Genomic DNA, 20,079 nt, shown 5'->3' with positions numbered 1-20,079 from the left:
CACTGGTGGATTAGCATGTTAGCATGCTAACATGTGCCTGTAACCTACAGGTGAGACTTAAAGGAATGGTCTTACATTTTACGCCATATTTTGGTCAGTATGAAACACATTTTGACCTGATAAAGGCACTAATCCTCTGGGGGGAAATGAAATTTCATGGCAAATGTCTGTTTTTCAGTTTGAACCAAAGTGGTCCAACTGGCAGACATGCATAGCCAAAGAGCCACACAGCTAGCATGGCTAAATTTGTACAATGAATATTATTAGCCTATATGCATATGCTTTTGTAGTCTATTTAAGTTATTTTCACGTCACACTGACTGTTACTATTATAATGATTACTGCCAATATTATTATTAAATCCCATGCTATAGAAGCATTTAAGTTTGTCCGTTCTTGTTTGCTTTTCTGTGAGCGTAACACAACTTTTCTCCCCGTCGGTTTTCCTATTCAGAGATTTGTGGTTGTCATGGCAACAGCAGAACTGCGCACTGCTTGTGTGTGTTTTGTAGGATACGCTATTTCCATGTGTGTGTGTGTGTGTGTGTGTGTGTGTGTGTGTGCGCGCACGCGCACGTGTTTTAATGCGCGGCAGGGGGTAAGTCGTGCCTCCCCATCACACCCCCCACCCTCAAAGTCCACCAGCCCTGCAGCTCAGGCGCGGGATCCTTCCGGAGGTGGGCGGGACCTGTTTCGCTGCAGAGGGATGCTCCGCAGCCCCATGCTGCCAACCAGTCTGGAAATCCCTGCACACAGGCACGTAGCAGTAGCACACAAACACACATGCACAAACGTGCGCTGACTGCAATCAAGCCCCCTCCAGCTCCCAGCATCTGTGCTCCATCTCCTTCCTCTTCCCCTCCTCCTTCTCCTCCTCCTCGTGCTCTCTCACTCCGAGGCTCTCCGACGCACAGTCCTCCGCAGCTCTGACTCACTCAGTGCTTATCTTTTCCTTCAGCACCGAGTCGAACTGCACAACCCGGAATTATGTCCTCCAATCTGCCCCCTGGGACCGCAGCCGGGGCAAAAAGCAAGCCCCTGTCCCCCTTCAGGAAGCGAGGCAGCCTGCAGTACACAGCCAGCACAGGTGAGTGGGTTTTGGTATGCGTGTGTGTGTCCCTGTGTGTGTGTGTTGGTCCTGCTGCAGAGCGGGGACCATCGATTCTGAACGTGAGGTCCTGTGAATCTGGACAGTGCATTTTCATTTTTAAATTTGAGTTAATGGCTATTTCTACTTCTGGTGGTTTTAAAGCATTTAGAGCAGAAAACACATGCTTCATCTCTTCAACTTTCTGCTTGTAGTTTGGGGGAAATGCAAACCTGTTGATTAAGGAGGACGCTCTCTGCATGTGGAGGATTTTGGCTTTTATACCCTGCAGTTTCATGTCAGTGTGCTGGCTTCTAGCTTTACCCCACCCTTATTTTCAGGCTTATTTTTTTATATAAATAGCACATTTTGCATGCATACATTCTCTAGCGTCAATTTGCAATAAACAGCCAACTCTATGAAACTACTTTGATGTTCCTGAAATGTTGCACAAGTTGTTGTTCGGAGAAAACTCATATTTCCTGAGTTGTTGACCCTTTGCCTTGTGTCACCCTGTGAAAACATGTTGTATAAGGTGAAAAATGCAAACTATGACTTTTCTCTTTCCTATAGTCAAGCATTTTACCTTGAGAGCAGCGATGTAGAGCTGGTTAGCCGTGTTTTTCATTTGGCCTGACGTCAGTATTTGGCCTGGAAAGAATATGTAGTAGGTTGGTACCTCACGCTTAGAGCCCCAGCTGAATGAGAGGATTAGCCTTCACTCTGATGTACACACAGCCCGATGAGCCTTTCATCCAAACTACAAAGAGTGTAGAATGACCATATGAACCAAAAGTAGCGTCTATTTAGATACCCCTCCTCTGTTCATTCAGTGTCAACATGAGCACATTTTCTCTGAAATGTTCATTTAGTGCGAGTTATATCATGCAAATAGGGATATTCTTATACAGCAGGATGTGACCATTAATACTTGTTATGTCATCTGTTAGAAAGGAAAGATTTGAAAGTGTGATGTGAAAATATCTGTCGTTCCCACTGGGAAAACATCCAGAAATTACATATTAATGTCCTGATATAAGACGGAGAAACATGGTTCTACCTGTGTCAAGAAAATGATTTTATGACATTTTGACGATCCTTTGTATCAGAAGTAGGTAATACTGTATTATCTCCCCCTATTGGCAGGGGGCCTATTTTTTTTTGTCAAATATTATACTTGCATAATACATAGAAATGCCGCCATAAACTTGTACTGTATCTTTAAAAGTCTCCCACACTCAGGTCATGCTGCCACTGGGGACCAAACATGCTGTGACCGTACGATGACTGTCACAGATTCATTTGAACCCTGACAACAAGTGATTCACCAGCCCTCCCCTCCCATCAGGATGCTCCCTGTGATTAACCTCATCTACAGCCCGTACAGCTGTTACACTGGGAGAAGTATAGAGATGGTGGAATGATAAGAGGCAGTCTTAGCTGTACATGAAACTCTATTTTTTAGATTCTGCAGTCTCTGCAGTCTCTGCAGTCAACATTCACATTTTATGCTGTTAAAGCATCCAGGGGACCAATCTGAGTAAGCAAAGATGACATTTAGATGACTCATCGTCTTTGTGTTTTATTTTTTAAAGGGCAGATTGTACAGTACGGTCCATGTAAACAGCAATACATGAAGTGGAAACAGGCTGCAGATACACGATCATTTGATCGTTGGAGACTGAGGGGCTGATGGAGCGACTGCTGGTGTCGTTGTGACATTGCTCTTCCTAAATCAGGCTCTTATAATAGGATCATAAATTATTTGTCTGACATTTAGATTTCACTTCTCTGCCTAACGATTATTTTAATTGACGCAAAGCATGCTGGAGGAGCTTTGGCTTATTAGATTGTTTTAATACGAAACCTAACCCTCAGATTCAACCTAATGAGCTTTCCGCACATCCATCAGCAGAGTGGAATAAATGTGGGATAATGCTGCAGTATCTCTTCAGCACTAAATGAGTGTGAGTCACTCAGAGCTCAGGCTTCTGTTAAGGTTACAGACATCCTAACACACAGTGCACTTCTCCATGTTTAGCAGACAGCCTTTTGTGCATTTACAGTGTGAAGAGCTGAGGCGTATCCTTGTCCATATTTAGCACATTATTGCAGGGTTTGTAGAGTGAACTCAGCAGTGCGTGAATCACTTCTCTGGCTGTGAAAAAGGTAGTTCTGAGATTAGAGAGCCACCTACTCACCATTTAGCCTGCTCTGTGCCTCGTGCTGTATGCACTTGTTGAACAATATAAATCAGAGTAAATGAAAAGGACTTTTTGGAGCAGCTGATGAGTGAACATAAACAGCTTTTATAGCAACAAGACCCTTGTGAATGTAATAGTAATAAATATAAGAGTAATTATACACAACTTTTCAAGTACTTACAGAAGAGGTTATAACTTTTTACAAGAGCATACAAAATACATGATAAAAAGGCTGTTCCTGTTGATTATGTGATACTTGATAAATGTAAATGACTGGTTGTCCTGCTGCATCTCGAGAGCACTAATCATATTTTTTGTGTGTAAAATTGTAACCTTCAATTATCAGGGCTGTCAGATAATTGTAAGGAAGTGCAGTCTTTGCCTCTAAAATGAAGTCGAGTAAATGTTTTGATTTACTTTCCATCTCTGCAAGGAGGGAATTCTGCAACAGCATAAAACATGAAATAACTATGACTTACTCCAGTCAGCCCTGGAATAGGATGGTCATTTCATCAGTGCAGTAGGCTGATAAATGACCTTTGTACACATTGTACTTCGCCCACTTCCTGCTCAGGCCTCCTTAAGTTGTGTCACACCTTGTCACCGCTGCATGCTCAACACATGTCATAGCCTGTGTCATGAACCGATATACAGTAATTACATGGAAGAGCCCCTCCAATAGTAATTAATGATTGACAAACCCCCGGGAGTCCCACCCCAGCACACCCTCATGTGATAACCTTCAGCCCACGTCTGTTTCAACACTTTTTACTGCCCGTTCCTCTGTTACTCATGTGGCCCAACATCTGGCCTTTCAGAGGTCTCGTGGACTTGTGCCCTGTGGGTGGGACCCCCTCTCTGTTGTAATGTTGCTCATACTTAATGTTGTGGTGATGCAGTAGACACAGAAAATACCTGGTGCAAACTGTGCTTGCGACACATCGACCTGTGGAGAGCAGGACTCGTGTTTGAAAGGTATGCTGCTGTTGACTCTAAGTCTAAGCCAGTGAGTAGTGCCTGAAATATCCACATTTTGTCAAATGTGCTTTTTTTCATTACTGGAAATGCCTGAGTACATTTTATAATTAAAATGTATAAATCTTCTACATGCGTATAACTTTGAGGAACTTTAAATTTCCATTTGATGCTACTCTTAAATTCTCCACAGTTCAAAGGGATTTTTTTTACTTTTTGCTCCACCAAATTTATTTCACAGCCTTTTTTTTATTTATTTAGGACTATAATAATGATTAATTCATGTCGATCCGCATGAAGTCATAGAGCAACTTTTTTCATCTACAGCTAATGGTTTCAGTTATTTAAAGATGTCCAGTATTTGCTGGTTCCGGCTTTTAAATGTGAGGATCTGCTTCTTCTTTTGTCAAATTCAACAATTGAATTGTCAAATTAAGTAGGGATGCACGATATTATTATTATTGCTTTTAATTATTTTAGATTTAAATTATGCCTAAATATTCGATGATTCCCTTAAAAAAGCTTGACTTAATGCTACGACATTAACTCGGCGTGAGGGTGCAAGATGTCTGCGGGCAGTGTTTCAAAGTTTCCGAAACAGGCAGCAAGGTTGATTTCATTTTATGTATTTGTTCTGTGCAGTAGTTAAAATTTGCCCTAGTTGTGGCTCTTGTCAGGATTGTCTCAGGGAGAGCATCATCCAAACCTGTCTAAGTTGTATGAATATTAAAAGTTTATTTGAAAGAAAATGTTACATAAATGTGGCATTTTGTACTTATCCTAAGTTTAAGTACTTTTCTTATCTTGCCCAGTGAATGTGTACATTTTATAAAGCACTGTATTATGTTATTTCTGCATCTGCCAGTGGGCCACTACAATAAGAGTAGGCATGATATCAGTTCCACTACAGGGAAGACTTCATGTTTCCTGCAATTAGGTGAAAAAAACATGTGCCTAATATATCGGTATCGAAATCGACAAAAAGGGTTGGAAAATATCAGCATTTCGGTTATCAGCAAAAAATCATGCATCCCTAACATTAAGTAATAATTAAATAGTCATTAGTTGCAGCCTTAAAAAAAATGTTATCATCAAGTTTTAAAATATGATGCACTGCTAGATCAAAATGTCAAAACCACACAAACTACGTAAGATTAGCTCCAGCTGAAACTTAACTGTAAAATTAAAATTATAAGTATATAAATATAAAAATGTACTCACATAAATAAATAAGAATTGTGTATAATAATAAAATATATATATAAAATAATATAAAGCTAACTAGACTCTTCTCCTCTGTAGTCCCCCGGTGGTGCAATGAGTTCTGCAGAGTCCCTTTCACCTTTGATGATACATATAGTTTATTCTGCTGATATCTTGGAATTCTAAATGAATGAATGTTGTAGATGAATGCTTTGCCAGCCTGTACAGTTTCACCTGTTCTCTCACTGACCTCCTCACACCATGAGAGATGATTTGTGTGTCATGCAGCATTCGGCCATGAGAGGGAGCCTGGTCTGACTCTGAATGCATGCAGCTCTACCAGTCAGGTCTTTGAACAGCAGTCTTGTTTGTTGTGCACCTCTTGGGGCCACAACAATTTGATTAACCCTCTTGAAGGCAATTTTGGCTTTGAGTGGCTTTGAAAAAAGAAACACCCACAGTGATTTAACCTTGGGAGGCCGAGTGGTTATTTGCTTGTAGTCGGATTGCTTTTGACACTCTGTAGTGCCTGAGGTTTTTCTGTCCAGTTTGTCAGCAGCTGTTTACTCTGGTTGAAGTGCAGCTCTGCCGTAAGCTGGGAAATAGGAGGTAAATGTGTGTTATTTGTAGTATGTGATGTTCTGGTCACTGGTTTATGTTGAAATTGTATTTCCTTATAGTTATATAGATTTATAAATGTACCTGCTTGCATAATGTACAGTGTATGGAACATCAGGTGGAATGCGTGAGGGCCTAAAATAGACCAATGCACAGTATTTATGCTGTGATAACAGATGATGAAAGCAGATATTGCTGACAATATTGTTGTTATTGTCATCAAATCCATGAGGAAAACAAACCCACAATAATTGATCTATTATTGCACGTATAGCCAAAACCTGTTTACAGCTCACAGACCTCTGTTGTTGCATAAAAGGTTTCTTATTCAGCCTTTTAGTTCCACGTTTCAGTAAGACATCTGGAGTTGAACTATTGACAGCGTTGAGCAAGAGAAGATAAGGCAGGACAAACTCTTCACACTAACTGATGTTCATTGTGCTTAAAAGCCTCTTTTACTCATTGGTTGCAAATTCACGGGATTACAAAATCTTGGCTAACGACAGGCTCGGTCAACACGGCCGGTAACACTTTCTGAGAAACTCAATAAGCCTCGCAGTAATTCTTTGCAAGCCAAGCATGCAGCTGCATCTGCTATCCTGAGTACATTTACATTCAGTGCAAAAGTACAATAAGAAGAGAGATACGAGTCGCACACTGCAGACACAATGAGGGATTTCACAATCGTTTGTCATTCTGTGGCATGAAACTGCACCACTTCACTAAATAATTAATGTGTTAGCACACACACAGCTCTGTGTTTACGCCATGGGAAAGCATGGTTCAGAAATTACTGCTGCAACCTTAATAGGGACAACGTGCTGGCCCTTTAATTTTACTCATGTGAGAGGACTCATTTATCAGACCGTCAGACTGCTGCTATTCAGCTGGCAAAAAACACACTCACGGACCATGACAATCCCAAACCTTACAGCTGAGACTGCACCGTTTTATTCTCACGCACACACACAGACGACACAAACATCCCGAACACATGGTCTCCTCAGCAAAACACAGCACACAGGACAGAGTACAGGAGAGGGGGGTGCTGTAAGAGAAGCTCACTGTGGGAGAACAGACATTAGCCTGTGATGTACGTCGTCTCCCCCCCGCCTCCTCTCCTTCCTGTGGTACATCCCAGATAGATGTCAGAGGCATTTAAATGAGGAGGATCAGCTCCAGAGGCAGCGAGTGCAGCGACAGCTGGCCTGAAGAGAGCAGAGGGGGGTCACACACTGGGATGTGAGGGGGAGTTCATGGATCTGCTGGACCAGCTCTTTGTATGTATGACAGGGACAGATTATAGGGAATAGAGGAGATGTCTCTCTGACTCTGTGAGTGTGTTTACGTCTGAGCGCTTGTGTGTGTTTTTCCAGTTTTGTCATTAGACTGTGAGTGTTTGAAGTGTTTCTCTCTTGTTTCTCTCCATCCCTCGCTCCTCTCATGTAAACCCGTCTTGAAAGGACAGCAGACGCCATCCTGGGCCGTTTGCTGTTGGGCATGCTCCATCTCCCTGCCAGGACAGCCTGTCTCTCTCTCTCTCTGTGTCTCTCTCTCCTCTCCTCTCTTGGCCCTGCTCGCTGCTGGTAAACGCAGACTCTGAGGAGACAGGTACGCTCCACTACCCCCATCCTGTGCAAAAGCACAAATAACGCTCTCCTCTCCTCCCCTCTAACCCTCCCCCCTTTTCTCTCCTCTCCCTCTTTCACACTCACTGCCACTCTCCTCTGCCTGTCCCTTGACGGCTTTGTGCAATAGCCCTGAGCAGTGCTGTCTTTAGTGCAGAGGAGAATATGTGTCGATTGATTGTCCCACAAACTAGCTTTCTCATGTGTTTTGGAAGCGGTGTGAAGGTGCAACTGTGCACAAAGAAGCAGAGCAGATCGATGCATTGTGCTGACTACTGTGGGATCTGATCAAAGGTTGTTTTTAAGGCCAGTGGGCATTTTTTCTTTCATTTTAAGCATTTTTTTACGGTTTAGACAGCAGTAAAGGAAACACAGGAAGACAAGAATACATCAGCCTGCAGACTTGCAGTTCATGCAGCTGCAGAGACTCAAACATATTTGGCAATAGAAAGAATTTGAGTTCACATCCGAAGAGACATCAGCTGTTTGATGCAGAGCCAGCGAGAGATGCTGGAGGAGGAAGCATCCCTTAGAGGAGCAGAGGGGTTGTTAAATCCTGCTGCGTGTGTGTGTGTGTGTGTGAGTTTGACCCTTGGACATGAGACTTGTTATATGATAGTGAGCAGCCAGAGCTTTAACTGAACAGTGTGCAGAACAGCAAGTTTTTGATGTGTCAAGTCAAACTGCCTCATCAAGAGGACTAGGTGTTTAACTTTATGTTACTTTAGTTTTATAGTAAATACTTTGTATCTGTAGCATAAAGTATCAATATCAACATCTAATGTTTCTATAAAGTCAGTGAGTTTAAAACAATTGTGCAGTAACATTTGAGACCCTTGTCTTCTAAGGGGATTTGCAGACAACATGTATGATATGATATCATTATAACGTTGGTGTGCATCGCCATTAGTATTGACATTTTTAAAACTATAACAAATCTCAGGAAAGACCTGCTTCCTCAGCAGCACTGACACATGTGTGCATGAGCTGTGAGTAAGAATGGCTTTCACTGTGAGTCACAGGCATTCCTTGTGGGCTGAATACCAAATCTGCATAGTCAATGGAAGCAGGTAGACAGTGTTTGATGATGCATGGCCTGCCTCAGTGGAGAAGAGAGATATAAAAAAAGGGACTCTCTTGATATTTAAGCGTAATCATCCAATATTTATTCATTTATGCTTGAAATGTTTTATCTATTCAGACGGGGGACTTTTTGCTGAGAGGCGACAACAAAGGCGAGAAGGAAAAACAAGCAGTGCTGCAGATTAAGTTCCACAGGATGTCTCTTGACCTCTGACCTCTTGCTCCCCTCTGGCTCGTAGGCTTCGGATGACTTTCCACTTGTGATCTCATCCCCGAGGACTTTTTTCTGTTCGCACCATCCGCTTTGAGTTCGACTGGAGTTATTGCTGCTGAAATATGCATGCAGTGGACGTCCCTCTGCGAGCTGATACTATCTGACCTCGTTTTGAGGCTTGTAGTTTATGATGTATAAGCACTCATGCTGCTCTCCTGAAGCTCATATTAAATCTCCGATCAGATCAATAGGAGCTTCAGCCAACTAGGTTATGTTCAAGCTAAACATGGAGTGTTTTGTTCTCCAACAGTGGGGGGATGAGTTGTTGCGTAACCATAGATGCTACTGATCCAAATATAGCAGCCATTAGGGGATTAGCTCCGGGCCCGGCAGGCTTGGCTAGGCTCGGCTTTACTGCGGCCCGGCGTGGATGTCTTTGCCGCTGGTCGCCTCCTGCCCTCCACACCAGTGTCCGCTGTTATCACCATGAATTGATATGCCTCACACTGACAGCAGAGATAGCATCTTAGCCAGACGTTGCATTGCACAGACGTGCTCGCTCCGATCGTCTATCTGTGACCCGACTTTGTGGAAGAGGCTGGAGGAGAGTTTGGCATCGTGGTGTTCGCAATTGAAGCTTGCAATTGTATCATTTTAATGGTGTCCATTTTTTATATGCATGGTTAATCAAATGTGTCCTGTCATGTTTGCAGACGACACATTACTATTGCATTTGACTTTTAGCTTGTGCTGAAACTATGACTTTATTAATCAGCTAGTCTGCTGATTATTTGTGTGTAAATTGTTCATAATGCAGTATTTCCTAACGCCCGACATGAGGTCTTTTAATGTTTTATTTTGGCACGAGAGGATTAGCATAACTATTTTTCTTATTTGGTTAAAAGTATCATCTTCCTTAAAGTCCCTTTTCCTTGTATAAAGTGTGATTTTACCTCTCTCAGACTCTGAGCTCTAGGTCGGAGCTCGACTACTCATCCTTTAAAAGGTCAAAGCAAGAGCACACTTGAATATTTATACACTGAAGTGGTTTGCGTTTCCCTCGAGTGTTTCAGTCTGAGATATTTGCACACTCTTTTATATATATTGACTTTGCTTCCTTGTGGTGCAGGCAAACGCTGGGCGTGTTGAGTGGGATGTGTTGATTGGACAGTGTTAAGCAGAAGGCGAGAAACACGTGGTCATTGATGACACACTCACCTCTTCTCTCTTCGTACAGTTTTTCGCCGCCTCACCGAGTGTTTTGTACCACTTAATGAAGCTTCTTGGCGAGCCCCAGTTAATTGGCCTCTCTGGTCTCCTTCTCTGTCCCCATAGAGCCGACAGACTCAGACATGCTGCGTTAAATAAATCAGGCTTAATTTAGACGGAGCACAATACTACAAAGAAAGCACAGGCTGCCTGTATCACACAGTTTGCCCTCTTTGACCTTCTTGTGTGTATGGTCTATAAATACTGACACACAACAGGCTCACTGACACTCTAGCGTTCACAGGATGAAATATTTAGCAGGATGATGAATATTTCAGTGGCAGGTGCGTCGTTCGAAAGGAAAGATTAATATCATTGCAGGTAGGCTGCTACATTTACACGCAGGGGGGATGCAGCAGTGAAGGCTTTGTCTCTCCTTCCTGTTTCTGTTTCCAACCTCTGTTTTCATAATCTCTCCGAGCATCCACTCACAGTCCTCCAATAACCACCCCCCTTCATTTTCCCTTCGCTCCTTTCCATGACAACTGGGTTTGTATAAAACTTGAGTCTTGCAATGGCAACAATGGAGGGTATTAGCCGGTGTATGTGCTGATGGGCTCTCCACCTGAATGGTCCATTGTGTCTTGAGGCACAAACAGCTGCTGAGCTCAGACCTCCTCTGTTGTGTAAAGACCCACTGATGGAGGAACAACACGCTTCTGCAGACTGTTCTGGTTACTGTGAATTCATTACAAGTCGAAGGAATGAAGAATTCAAAAGAGAGAGTGCTCTCACTAGGCTCATTTAGCCGCTTCATATCTATGTCGAGGATACTTTTTCCTCGCCGGGTAAACAAGAAGCCATTTGCTATTTTTATCAAGGTTGATAAGCTCATTGACAGTTAATGGGATGCAGCTGTTTCCAGCTTAACTGAGTTATCATATCCCTAAACTGAGATGATTTGCCGTGTGCACTGAAGCCTTAATGTGCCGCCTTTTATATCTAGAAAGATGGCATGAAACATTACAGGGAGAGATTCTTCCATATTCACAAACATGCACAAAATCTTCATTTTAAGATTTGTTTCCCTCTCTTGTTCTTTATCTCTAGTTGATCTCCGTGGTGCTCGCCACCTCCTCACTTCCCAGCATTCCTTGCCTGGGATCCCTGTGGCCTTGAAACAATCCATTGACCTGCGTACATCCATGGACGGGAAGTACAAGGAGATTGCTGAGGTTAGTACTCAGTGATTCACCTACTGTTTTAGTATCTATTTTAAACTTGCTTGCAGCTTCATGTGTTTCATAATGTTGTGTTTGTGTCTTTGTGAAGGAGCTGTTCTCCCGCACCCTGGCGGAGAGTGAGATGCGAAGCGCCCCCTATGAATTTCCAGAGGACAGTCCCATCGAACAGCTGGAGGAGAGGCGTCATCGCCTCGAGCGACAGATCAGCCAGGATGTCAAGTAAGTGCCGAGTTGGAAATACAGGTTGGTTAGTTAATATCCTGAAGCTGATGATGTTCCAAAAGTGAGCTCCGTCTCTCTGTGCTCAGGTTTGAACCCGACATCCTGCTCCGAGCCAAACAGGAGTTCATGAAGACTGACAGTGCCACAGACCTGGAGTGAGTGTTTCCCCATGCTGTAGAAAACAGTACTTGTATTAGGCATAAAATGTGTCATCTAGCAGAAGAGAAAATAAAGGCATTTGTTTGCTGGTCTTTTATTAGATACATGAAGGAGCAGAGCGAAGCTCCTGACCTGCAGGAGAGAGAACTGGTGCCAGAGAAAGAGTACCAGCGAGTCAGTATTTCTGGAGAGGAGAAATGTGGGGTTAGTAAGAGAAGTTCTTGGCACATAATTTCATCTGTGGTGGTGTTTCTCACTATTAAATAACACCTCCTCTCTTTTTCTTTGATTCTATTGTTCTTTTATCCAGGTTCCCTTCACAGATCTGTTGGATGCAGCTAAATGTGTGGTGAAGGCTCTGTTCATCAGACAGAAGTACATGGGTCTGTCGCTGCAGAGTTTCTGCAGGACCACCGCTCGTTACCTGCAGGAGCTGAGCGAGAGACCTCTGGACTTGGAAATCTACGAGGAGGAGATCCCAGAGACGGCAGCCAGTGCAGGTATTTACACGTGCAGATCTGCAGCACAACAAGTCATGTCATCCTCATTTACTGCACAACTTAAAAGGCATGAACCGGAAACAGGAGGTCCTGATTTGTGCTGAAATGCTTAATCGAAGGAAAATTACTCTCCAACAAGTAGAATTTTATTAATCCCAAAGTATGTAAATCATTTTTCAAGCAAAGATGAAAACAATTTGTGGTTCCAGCTCCTCAAATTTGAGGATTTGTATTTTCTTTCCTTTTGTTATCTTTGTTAATTGAATATTCTTCTCTATCACATTAGACTCTGGAACCCTTAGGCGGGCATGTTTCTCATTATTTTCTGACCTTTTATGACAAACAATATTACTTTTAATCATTTTGTTTGTGTAGCTCAAAATTAGGAATCATAATCATAAATAATAAAAGAGTTCCTGACTACTTTATTGTAGTAATCCCATGTTAGATTTGAAGTAGAAGTCATGTCCTGTGTCATCTGTGGTGCTATCACATTAAGACATAACCACCACATCCACAGACTTCACAGTCCATCTGTCACACACCCCTGAACCTGCTGTCACAGCGTGCAGCCTGTTGGAATCAAACTTTGGTTGCATGTGTGTTCTCACCTCATTCAAAGCCGTGACACAGTGCAACGTTGTGCTTCCTCTCAGATGCCACAATGCACCCACCTGTTTCTGAAACGCACCCGTATGAGAACCAGGACCCTGCCAGCATGCCCCCTGACATGGGTTACGGCTGCAAGATGGTGGATGGTGTCATGCATGTGTACACGACCAGGAACACTATGGAAAAGTGAGATTTCTGTGATGAATCACTCGGTGCACGCATGCTTTTATTTTGATAATAAGCTTGTCTGTTTTCAGTCGCACAAATTTTGTTTTTAGCCGAGAGTTTCTTTGTTTTACAGGAGCACCGAGCTGGAGCTGCCGTATCCAGACCTGCGGGAGTACATCGCTGATATGAACGTCATGATGGCGCTCATTATCAACGGACCAGTGTAAGTATTCATTATTTAGGAATACAGATCATTGTGTATCTCATGCATTTTAGATTTATTAAACTATTAGGATCATTCTTTTTTATTTCATTTTCAGACTGCGTAACAAAGTACCTATCACTTTATTTTTGTTTCCCTTTGCCACAGAAAGTCCTTCTGCTATCGGCGTCTGCAGTATCTAAGCTCCAAGTTCCAGATGCACATCCTCCTGAATGAGATGAAAGAGTTAGCAGCACAGAAAAAAGTCCCACATCGAGACTTTTACAATATCCGTAAGGTGAACTTGAGAGCTGTTTCTACTGAGCCTAACCACAAGTGTTTGTTGGAATCCAGAGCCAGACCCCAGTGGTTCACTTTTTGTCTTCCTTTTCTGGATTGTTTTACAGGTCGACACGCACATTCACGCTTCTTCCTGTATGAACCAGAAGCACCTCCTGCGTTTTATCAAAAGAGCAATGAAGAAGTATCCTAAGGAGATTGTTCATGTGGAAAGAGGAAAGGGTCAGACGCTCATGGAGGTGTTTGAGACCATGAACCTGACGGCCTTTGACCTGAGTGTGGACACGCTCGACATGCACGCAGTAAGTAATGTAAAGGATAGATAAAAAGTCAATCAGCTCATAAGTGCTGCCTGGTTAAAAACTATTTGACACTGTTGAAATCATTAACATCAGTTAAAAAAATCCTTTTTTAAATCGTTGTTAAATTTCTTTTTGCAGGACCGCAACACTTTCCATCGCTTCGACAAGTTCAATGCCAAATACAATCCCATCGGCGAGTCCATCCTGAGAGAGATCTTCATCAAAACGGACAACCACATCGAGGGGAAATACTTTGGTCACATTATTAAGGTGCTCACTCACACTTGAATCACTGTCATGGGATACCTGTAGTATGACTGTATGAGTCCCTGGCACCCCCTGCTGACTGTTTGTGTCCCTGCTTCTCAGGAGGTGATGGCCGACTTGGAGGAGAGCAAGTACCAGAACGTGGAGCTCCGGCTCTCCATCTACGGCCGCTCCCGAGACGAGTGGGACAAACTGGCCAAATGGGCTGTGAAACATCTCGTCTACTCCAATAATGTGCGCTGGCTGGTGCAAGTGCCTCGGCTATTGTGAGTAACCCCATTGATTTGAAGTATGATACTCAAGTGAATTACTGAAATACAATATTGAGGCACTTAGATATTTCAACTTTATGCACCTTTTTTCTTCTACTCCACTATAACAATTATAATATATGATGATAATGATAATATATAAAGTGGTTGAAATTAGCTTCACATCCACCAGTTGCAATACTTGCTGCAAGTAAACACATACTAAATTATTAAAAGTCTGTAACGGGCTTGGATAGGTACTAGAAGGTCTATATTTAGGTCAATAAAGCAAGCATAATAAATAATGGAGATTTTGCACATCATAATAAATAAAATATTACAATAGAGACAGATATTTAACTAATTAAACTACCCTCTCTATATTTAATTTAGTTATTACAGTTGGATAAGCCAAAAGTTATATCTAAAGCCTGAGGAACCTGAGAGTTAAACTTCAATGGCTGTTTTACTTCAGTAGTATTTTGAATGCATGCTTTGTCAAAAGTATTTTATTTGTGGTGATATTTTGCTTTTAATTGCATAAAAGATCTTACTACTGCCCCACCTCTGGGTAGCCCTAACTGATGTTTACAAACAGCCACATTACTTAAGTGAAACACGTACAGAAAAGGTAACATTACCATGATCTCACACCTGTATCCTCCTGTCATAGTGACGTCTACCACACGAAGAAACAGCTGTCCAACTTTCAAGAGATGCTGGAGAACATCTTCATGCCTCTGTTCGAGGTCACTGTGAACCCCTGCAGCCACCCAGAGCTACACCTCTTCCTTCAGCACGTACGTAGCTTTTGCCATGGAACCTTGTATTACTTTTACATGTAGCCTGACCTCTGAGTGTTTCATGTCTCTCCTGTCGGCCCCTTTCACAGGTCGTGGGTTTCGACAGTGTGGACGACGAGTCAAAACCAGAGCAACATATCTTCAACCTGGACAGTCCGCTGCCCGTCAACTGGACGGAGGAGGAGAACCCGCCCTATTCCTACTACCTCTACTATATGTATGCAAACATGACTGTGCTGAATCACCTGCGCAGGTACGTTGCTGCTCCTCAGTCGAACTGGCTGCTGTTATCTGCCAGCAGTCCCTGATTGTATAATTGTGTTTTTAGAGTTAATACAGTTAGTAAGGGGGCGATCAGTTGGACTCATTCTTTCTTCTATCTGTCATACAACCGAGCTAACCGAGCGTTACCTCGATTTAATCTGTTGACCTCATCCTCCCTGTATCTGTGTCTTCTTCGTCCCAGGCAGCGGGGCTTTCACACGCTCGTCCTGCGTCCTCACTGTGGGGAGGCGGGGCCGATCCATCACCTGGTGTCTGGTTTCATGCTGTCAGAGAACATCTCTCACGGGCTGCTGCTCAGGAAGGTGAGACCTTAATATCCTGACAGCTGCTTCATTTGACACACAGAGGAGAGTTTATCAGTCCCCGAGTCCATGAGGAAATTAGTTTAATCCAAAAGTAATCATGCCAGGCCGTCGGCGGGGTTTGTTCAGACTCATACTTTAATATAGTGTGTTGTTTTTTTAATCACAACACACAACATTATGCCTTTTGTCCCTCCAGGCTCCCGTGCTGCAGTACTTGTATTACTTGGCTCAGATCGGTATCGCCATGTCTCCCCTGAGCAATAACAGCCTGTTCCTCAGCTACCATCGTAACCCTCTGCCAGAGTACCTGTCCAGAGGCCTCATGGTGTCTCTGTCCACAGACGACCCTCTGCAGTTTCACTTCACCAAGGTCAGTGTGCAGAACCTGGCAAACATCCAAATAAGTCGTTACACAAATAAGTGTTGTTAATCATGTAAGATTATGATTGGTGTTATGATGGTACTAAGGTTATATGTTTTAGATCATCTTAACTCAATTAATATCACCCAATGATATTTACTACAACATCACAACCTCAAGTGTGATATTGCTTTTATACAACAGTTACACATGTGACAAATAGTATTAAAAAGTAACAATCAACATTTATTGCTTCACCAACTCAACTAGTTCCACAACTTATCTGAAACTGGACTGTTGTTGCCAAGCAACCCAAACATTCTCCTGCACTCTGTGTCGACAGGTGACCACTGATCCCGTTTTTTTTATTATGTACATTTATCTGTATGTTTTAATTTATCATCAACCAGTGAAATAAGAGTCTGCTGTGTGATTCAGAGGTACCAGCTTGATTAATGTAGACATACACAGTACAGTATTCAGAACACCTGGCTGAGGCGGAGTGATACACAGAGTGAGAAGTTCCAGTGATGTTGTTCTTTATATCAGCACTCATGGAATGCCTCTTATCCAACCAGGTTACTTGGTCGGAACTAACTGTTGTATAATGTCATTTCACTGAGTATAGTGGCTCAATTAGCTCACTCCTCCTGCACACCTGTTTTCAATAAAGCATTCATTACATACATACTGTTAATAGGACCTTTGACCAGAATTTGAGACTCACGCGGTGGAAGAAATACTCTGATCCTCAGAGCTGATTTCACCTTATAACTGGATAATTCACACTAATATTTAATAATTAAACAGGGTTTATTGGTTGATTATATTTTCAATTAGTAATCTGAATCTGAAAATTAATTAATGTAGTGGAGTAGTTCAACTCCTTCCTCTTTAGTAGCAGTACGATGAGTACGAGTACTTAAGCTCCAATACCGCCCGATACCCGATACTGGTATCGGTATTGGTGCATCCCTAATCACTAAAATGCACTTGCTGTTACCACAGGCGGGGCTAAATACACATCTAAATTTTTTTTTATTAACAATACTTAAATGTTTCTTTCTTTAGGAGCCGTTGATGGAGGAGTACAGCATCGCGGCTCAGGTGTGGAAGCTGAGCTCCTGCGACATGTGTGAGCTGGCCAGAAACAGTGTGCTGATGAGCGGGTTTTCTCACAAGGTGTCGATTATATCTTATAACACATTACACATTATCCAGTTTTACTGTCGAGCTGTAGCACAGTCTCAGTCTACATTCTGCAGACTGTTTACCTGTTTTATTCTGACCTCCTCTGGATCAGGTGAAGAGCTCCTGGCTCGGCCCAAACTACATCGAGGAGGGGCAGGAGAGCAACGACATCAGACGCACAAACGTACCTGACATCCGCGTGGCGTACCGGTATGAGACCATGTGTGAGGAGCTGAATTTGATCACACAGGCCATCCGCACAGATGAGCTGGAGACCATCGAGGAGGAGGGGAGTCTGTGTATGGGAGCTGTGCAGGGAGAGAAGTGAACATGCTTCAGCACACCACAGTCCCTGTTTGCACATCAGGACTTTGTACAGATTCACATATCAACATATCACACGTGTGAAAAGAGAGAAGCTTTGTCACAAGATGTTTATGAGAGTTGCTACTGTGGCGGAAAGAGAGAGGACCTACAATCTGTGTACCCAACGTGTTTACTTTCCTTTAGTTTCGCTGAGTCATTGTTTTGTTTAATTTGTCATGGTGATTTCACAATGTCTCTTGATCTATTTATTTTCAAATTATTATATTTTCATGGTGTGCGACTAGATTTTGTCTGCACAAAGTCTGTATTTAAAAGTACCAAGCATTGAGCAATATTGTCATTTAAGATTGAACACATGATTAAAGTTAGAGAACGATCTTTAAGTAAAGAGCCTCTATCTACATTCAGGACTCTACTACTGAGCAAACTGAGGTCATGATCTTTCTATCTCTCCGGGCCATAACAGGGTTTTAGTGACAGACGGGGAGCTGCGTTCTGCAGCTAAATACATACACATGATGGGTATTTACTTAAGCCATTACAAGTATTTTCAGACACCAAATATTCAAATTATTCTAGTAAGAGCCTAACAAATCATCCAAATGTGCAGTGACCTACATTTTTAACACAGTTCATTTTATAGGTCTGTTACTGAGTAAAAGTTCCTAACAAGTTTGCTGGAAAGGATTACATAACCTGGCATAACCTCAGACATTACATTTCAGTCTTGTTAGTATGACTTTCAGGAGCTGCTCGCACCAGCTGTTAAGGGCTCAAACCAAACTTAGCTGTACATTAAAGTGGAAATTTACTAAAACAGGAAGAACAGGTTGCTTGTTACTGCATATTTTCACAGACTGGCAAAGATAACATGACTGGTAAGGTCACCTCAATCAGAAATTTTCCACTGCATACAAAGCTGCCCCACTCCGGACACTATTTCTGCATGACTGCAAATGTGAATAAAACTTTGTGCAAGTCATTCTGTAGACAAAGGGTTGGCAGCTGAGCTTTAAGTACTGTATAAATCCTAAAATGATCAAGCTTGTGATATAACAGTCACGCCCTGTTTACAGCTACAGATGTTTCTTAGCAACTGATTCATTTATAACATAAGCCTTAAATAGGAAGTATAGACTTAATCCTAAATTAAAAGTGAGACCTGACTTCATAATATCACAAATTTTAATCCATCTATTAAGAATTCAGGAAAAACTTCACACACTTAGCATTGATGAATAGCTGGCGCAATCCAACACAGAAGAATTTCCTTGAAAGCCCGACTTTATATAATTAAAAATATGAATATAAATAAAGACTGAATAATCCCAATAACACAAACTTTATTCGGGTGCAGGAAGCAGTCTGATGAGTATTTCTAAAATCCAGGCTCTACTCAACTACTTACCAAATTATAAACTTTTGCAGCAAAATGTCTTTAGCATGTAGGCTAATGCAAAAACTTTTACAGAATATTTATTGTCAAATTAGTCAAATTTGGCCTGTTTGGTTGAAAGTATTCTCGGGACAATACCTCATGCTTTACAACAGGCAGAAAAGTCTGCAGTATTCCTGCTCCTGTTGACATTTACACGTCCCACAGCTGTTCTGTGTCATATTTTTGCTGTTTTTTATCGTCTTTTGCATGACGTCAATATTTGTTCTGGTGTGCAGTAAAGCTACTCAGTGGTAGCATCTTATTATACTGAATCTTATTTCGTGACATTGTTTCTTCTGACTGTCTGAGCTGTAACTGATACCATCTGTCCAGATACTTAAAACATTTCCGAGTCATAGTACAGTGAGTCATGCATGATCTGTTTTTCAGTTTTCAGTCCGTGCAAAAGTTCAACTATTGCCAAATACACAAACATTTTAGAGAAGTACAGTCAACTTTCTATCTTCACACCCTTCTGTTTGGGTCTTGATGTTATCTGTTGGGTTATTTGTTGCTGATCAAAAGCATGGCGTGTCCCTCCAAGAGAATTATATGTGCTTTTTGTGAAATATTATTTAATTACATTTGTGTCAAAAGAAAATAAAAAAGTGTTTAAATTGCAGTTCTTGACTTGTTGCAGTTTGTACATGCCAGAAATAAAAAAAATGTCTCCAGAAACTAAAAACTGTTAAGAGGAACGATACACAAAACATGAGATGAGTTTTGTGTATTGTTCTACTCATCATTAAGACAAATAATGTGCTTGAGATTCAGCGGGTGATAATTGGGTTTCTGTGAAAATGTGTGCGAGTGAGTAAAAGAACAAAGACAGCATTGTGTGGTGGATCCTTTTATTCCTCATTATGCTCAGATGTGGGTCAAAGTGGGCAGGAAGTTCAAACAAAAAAATCTGACCATTTA

The 20,079-nt window shown here is 42.1% G+C and overlaps 1 protein-coding gene across 2 annotated transcripts; it reads left to right on the top strand.

The window, feature by feature from the left end:
• The first annotated feature begins 960 nt into the window (after window positions 1–960).
• Window positions 961–19,780, top strand: ampd2b (adenosine monophosphate deaminase 2b). Of its 2 annotated transcripts, none has more exons than XM_069660086.1 (18): window positions 961–1,087; window positions 11,332–11,456; window positions 11,554–11,684; window positions 11,774–11,842; window positions 11,948–12,050; window positions 12,157–12,346; window positions 13,003–13,144; window positions 13,260–13,349; window positions 13,497–13,626; window positions 13,736–13,930; window positions 14,069–14,200; window positions 14,300–14,463; window positions 15,122–15,248; window positions 15,341–15,504; window positions 15,718–15,838; window positions 16,038–16,211; window positions 17,274–17,384; window positions 17,506–19,780. In XM_069660086.1, the coding sequence occupies exons 1-18, from the start codon at window positions 988–990 to the stop codon at window positions 17,719–17,721; spliced, it is 2,484 nt and encodes an 827-aa protein (XP_069516187.1). In that variant the 5' UTR covers window positions 961–987; the 3' UTR covers window positions 17,722–19,780. The 2 variants fall into 2 exon arrangements, with proteins under 2 accessions (XP_069516187.1, XP_069516188.1); XM_069660087.1 differs by lacking the exon at window positions 961–1,087 and adding an exon at window positions 7,630–7,698.
• Window positions 19,781–20,079: the final 299 nt, after the last annotated feature.

Source organism: Semicossyphus pulcher, unplaced genomic scaffold (genome assembly GCF_022749685.1).
Source record: "Semicossyphus pulcher isolate SPU_LCO1_2020_fin unplaced genomic scaffold, fSemPul1.0.p SCAF_13, whole genome shotgun sequence".
Classification (NCBI taxonomy): domain Eukaryota; kingdom Metazoa; phylum Chordata; class Actinopteri; order Labriformes; family Labridae; genus Semicossyphus; species Semicossyphus pulcher.
This window is presented reverse-complemented; position numbering and strand designations above follow the sequence as displayed.

Excerpts from the sequence above, each read along its gene's own strand:
- ampd2b (XM_069660086.1), top strand. The coding sequence starts at position 988 with ATGTCCTCCAATCTGCCCCCTGGGACCGCAGCCGGGGCAAAAAGCAAG. Across the intron at positions 11,457-11,553 it reads AGTACAAGGAGATTGCTGAG|GAGCTGTTCTCCCGCACCCT; the intron begins GTTAGTACTCAG and ends GTCTTTGTGAAG. Across the intron at positions 13,627-13,735 it reads ACTTTTACAATATCCGTAAG|GTCGACACGCACATTCACGC; the intron begins GTGAACTTGAGA and ends ATTGTTTTACAG.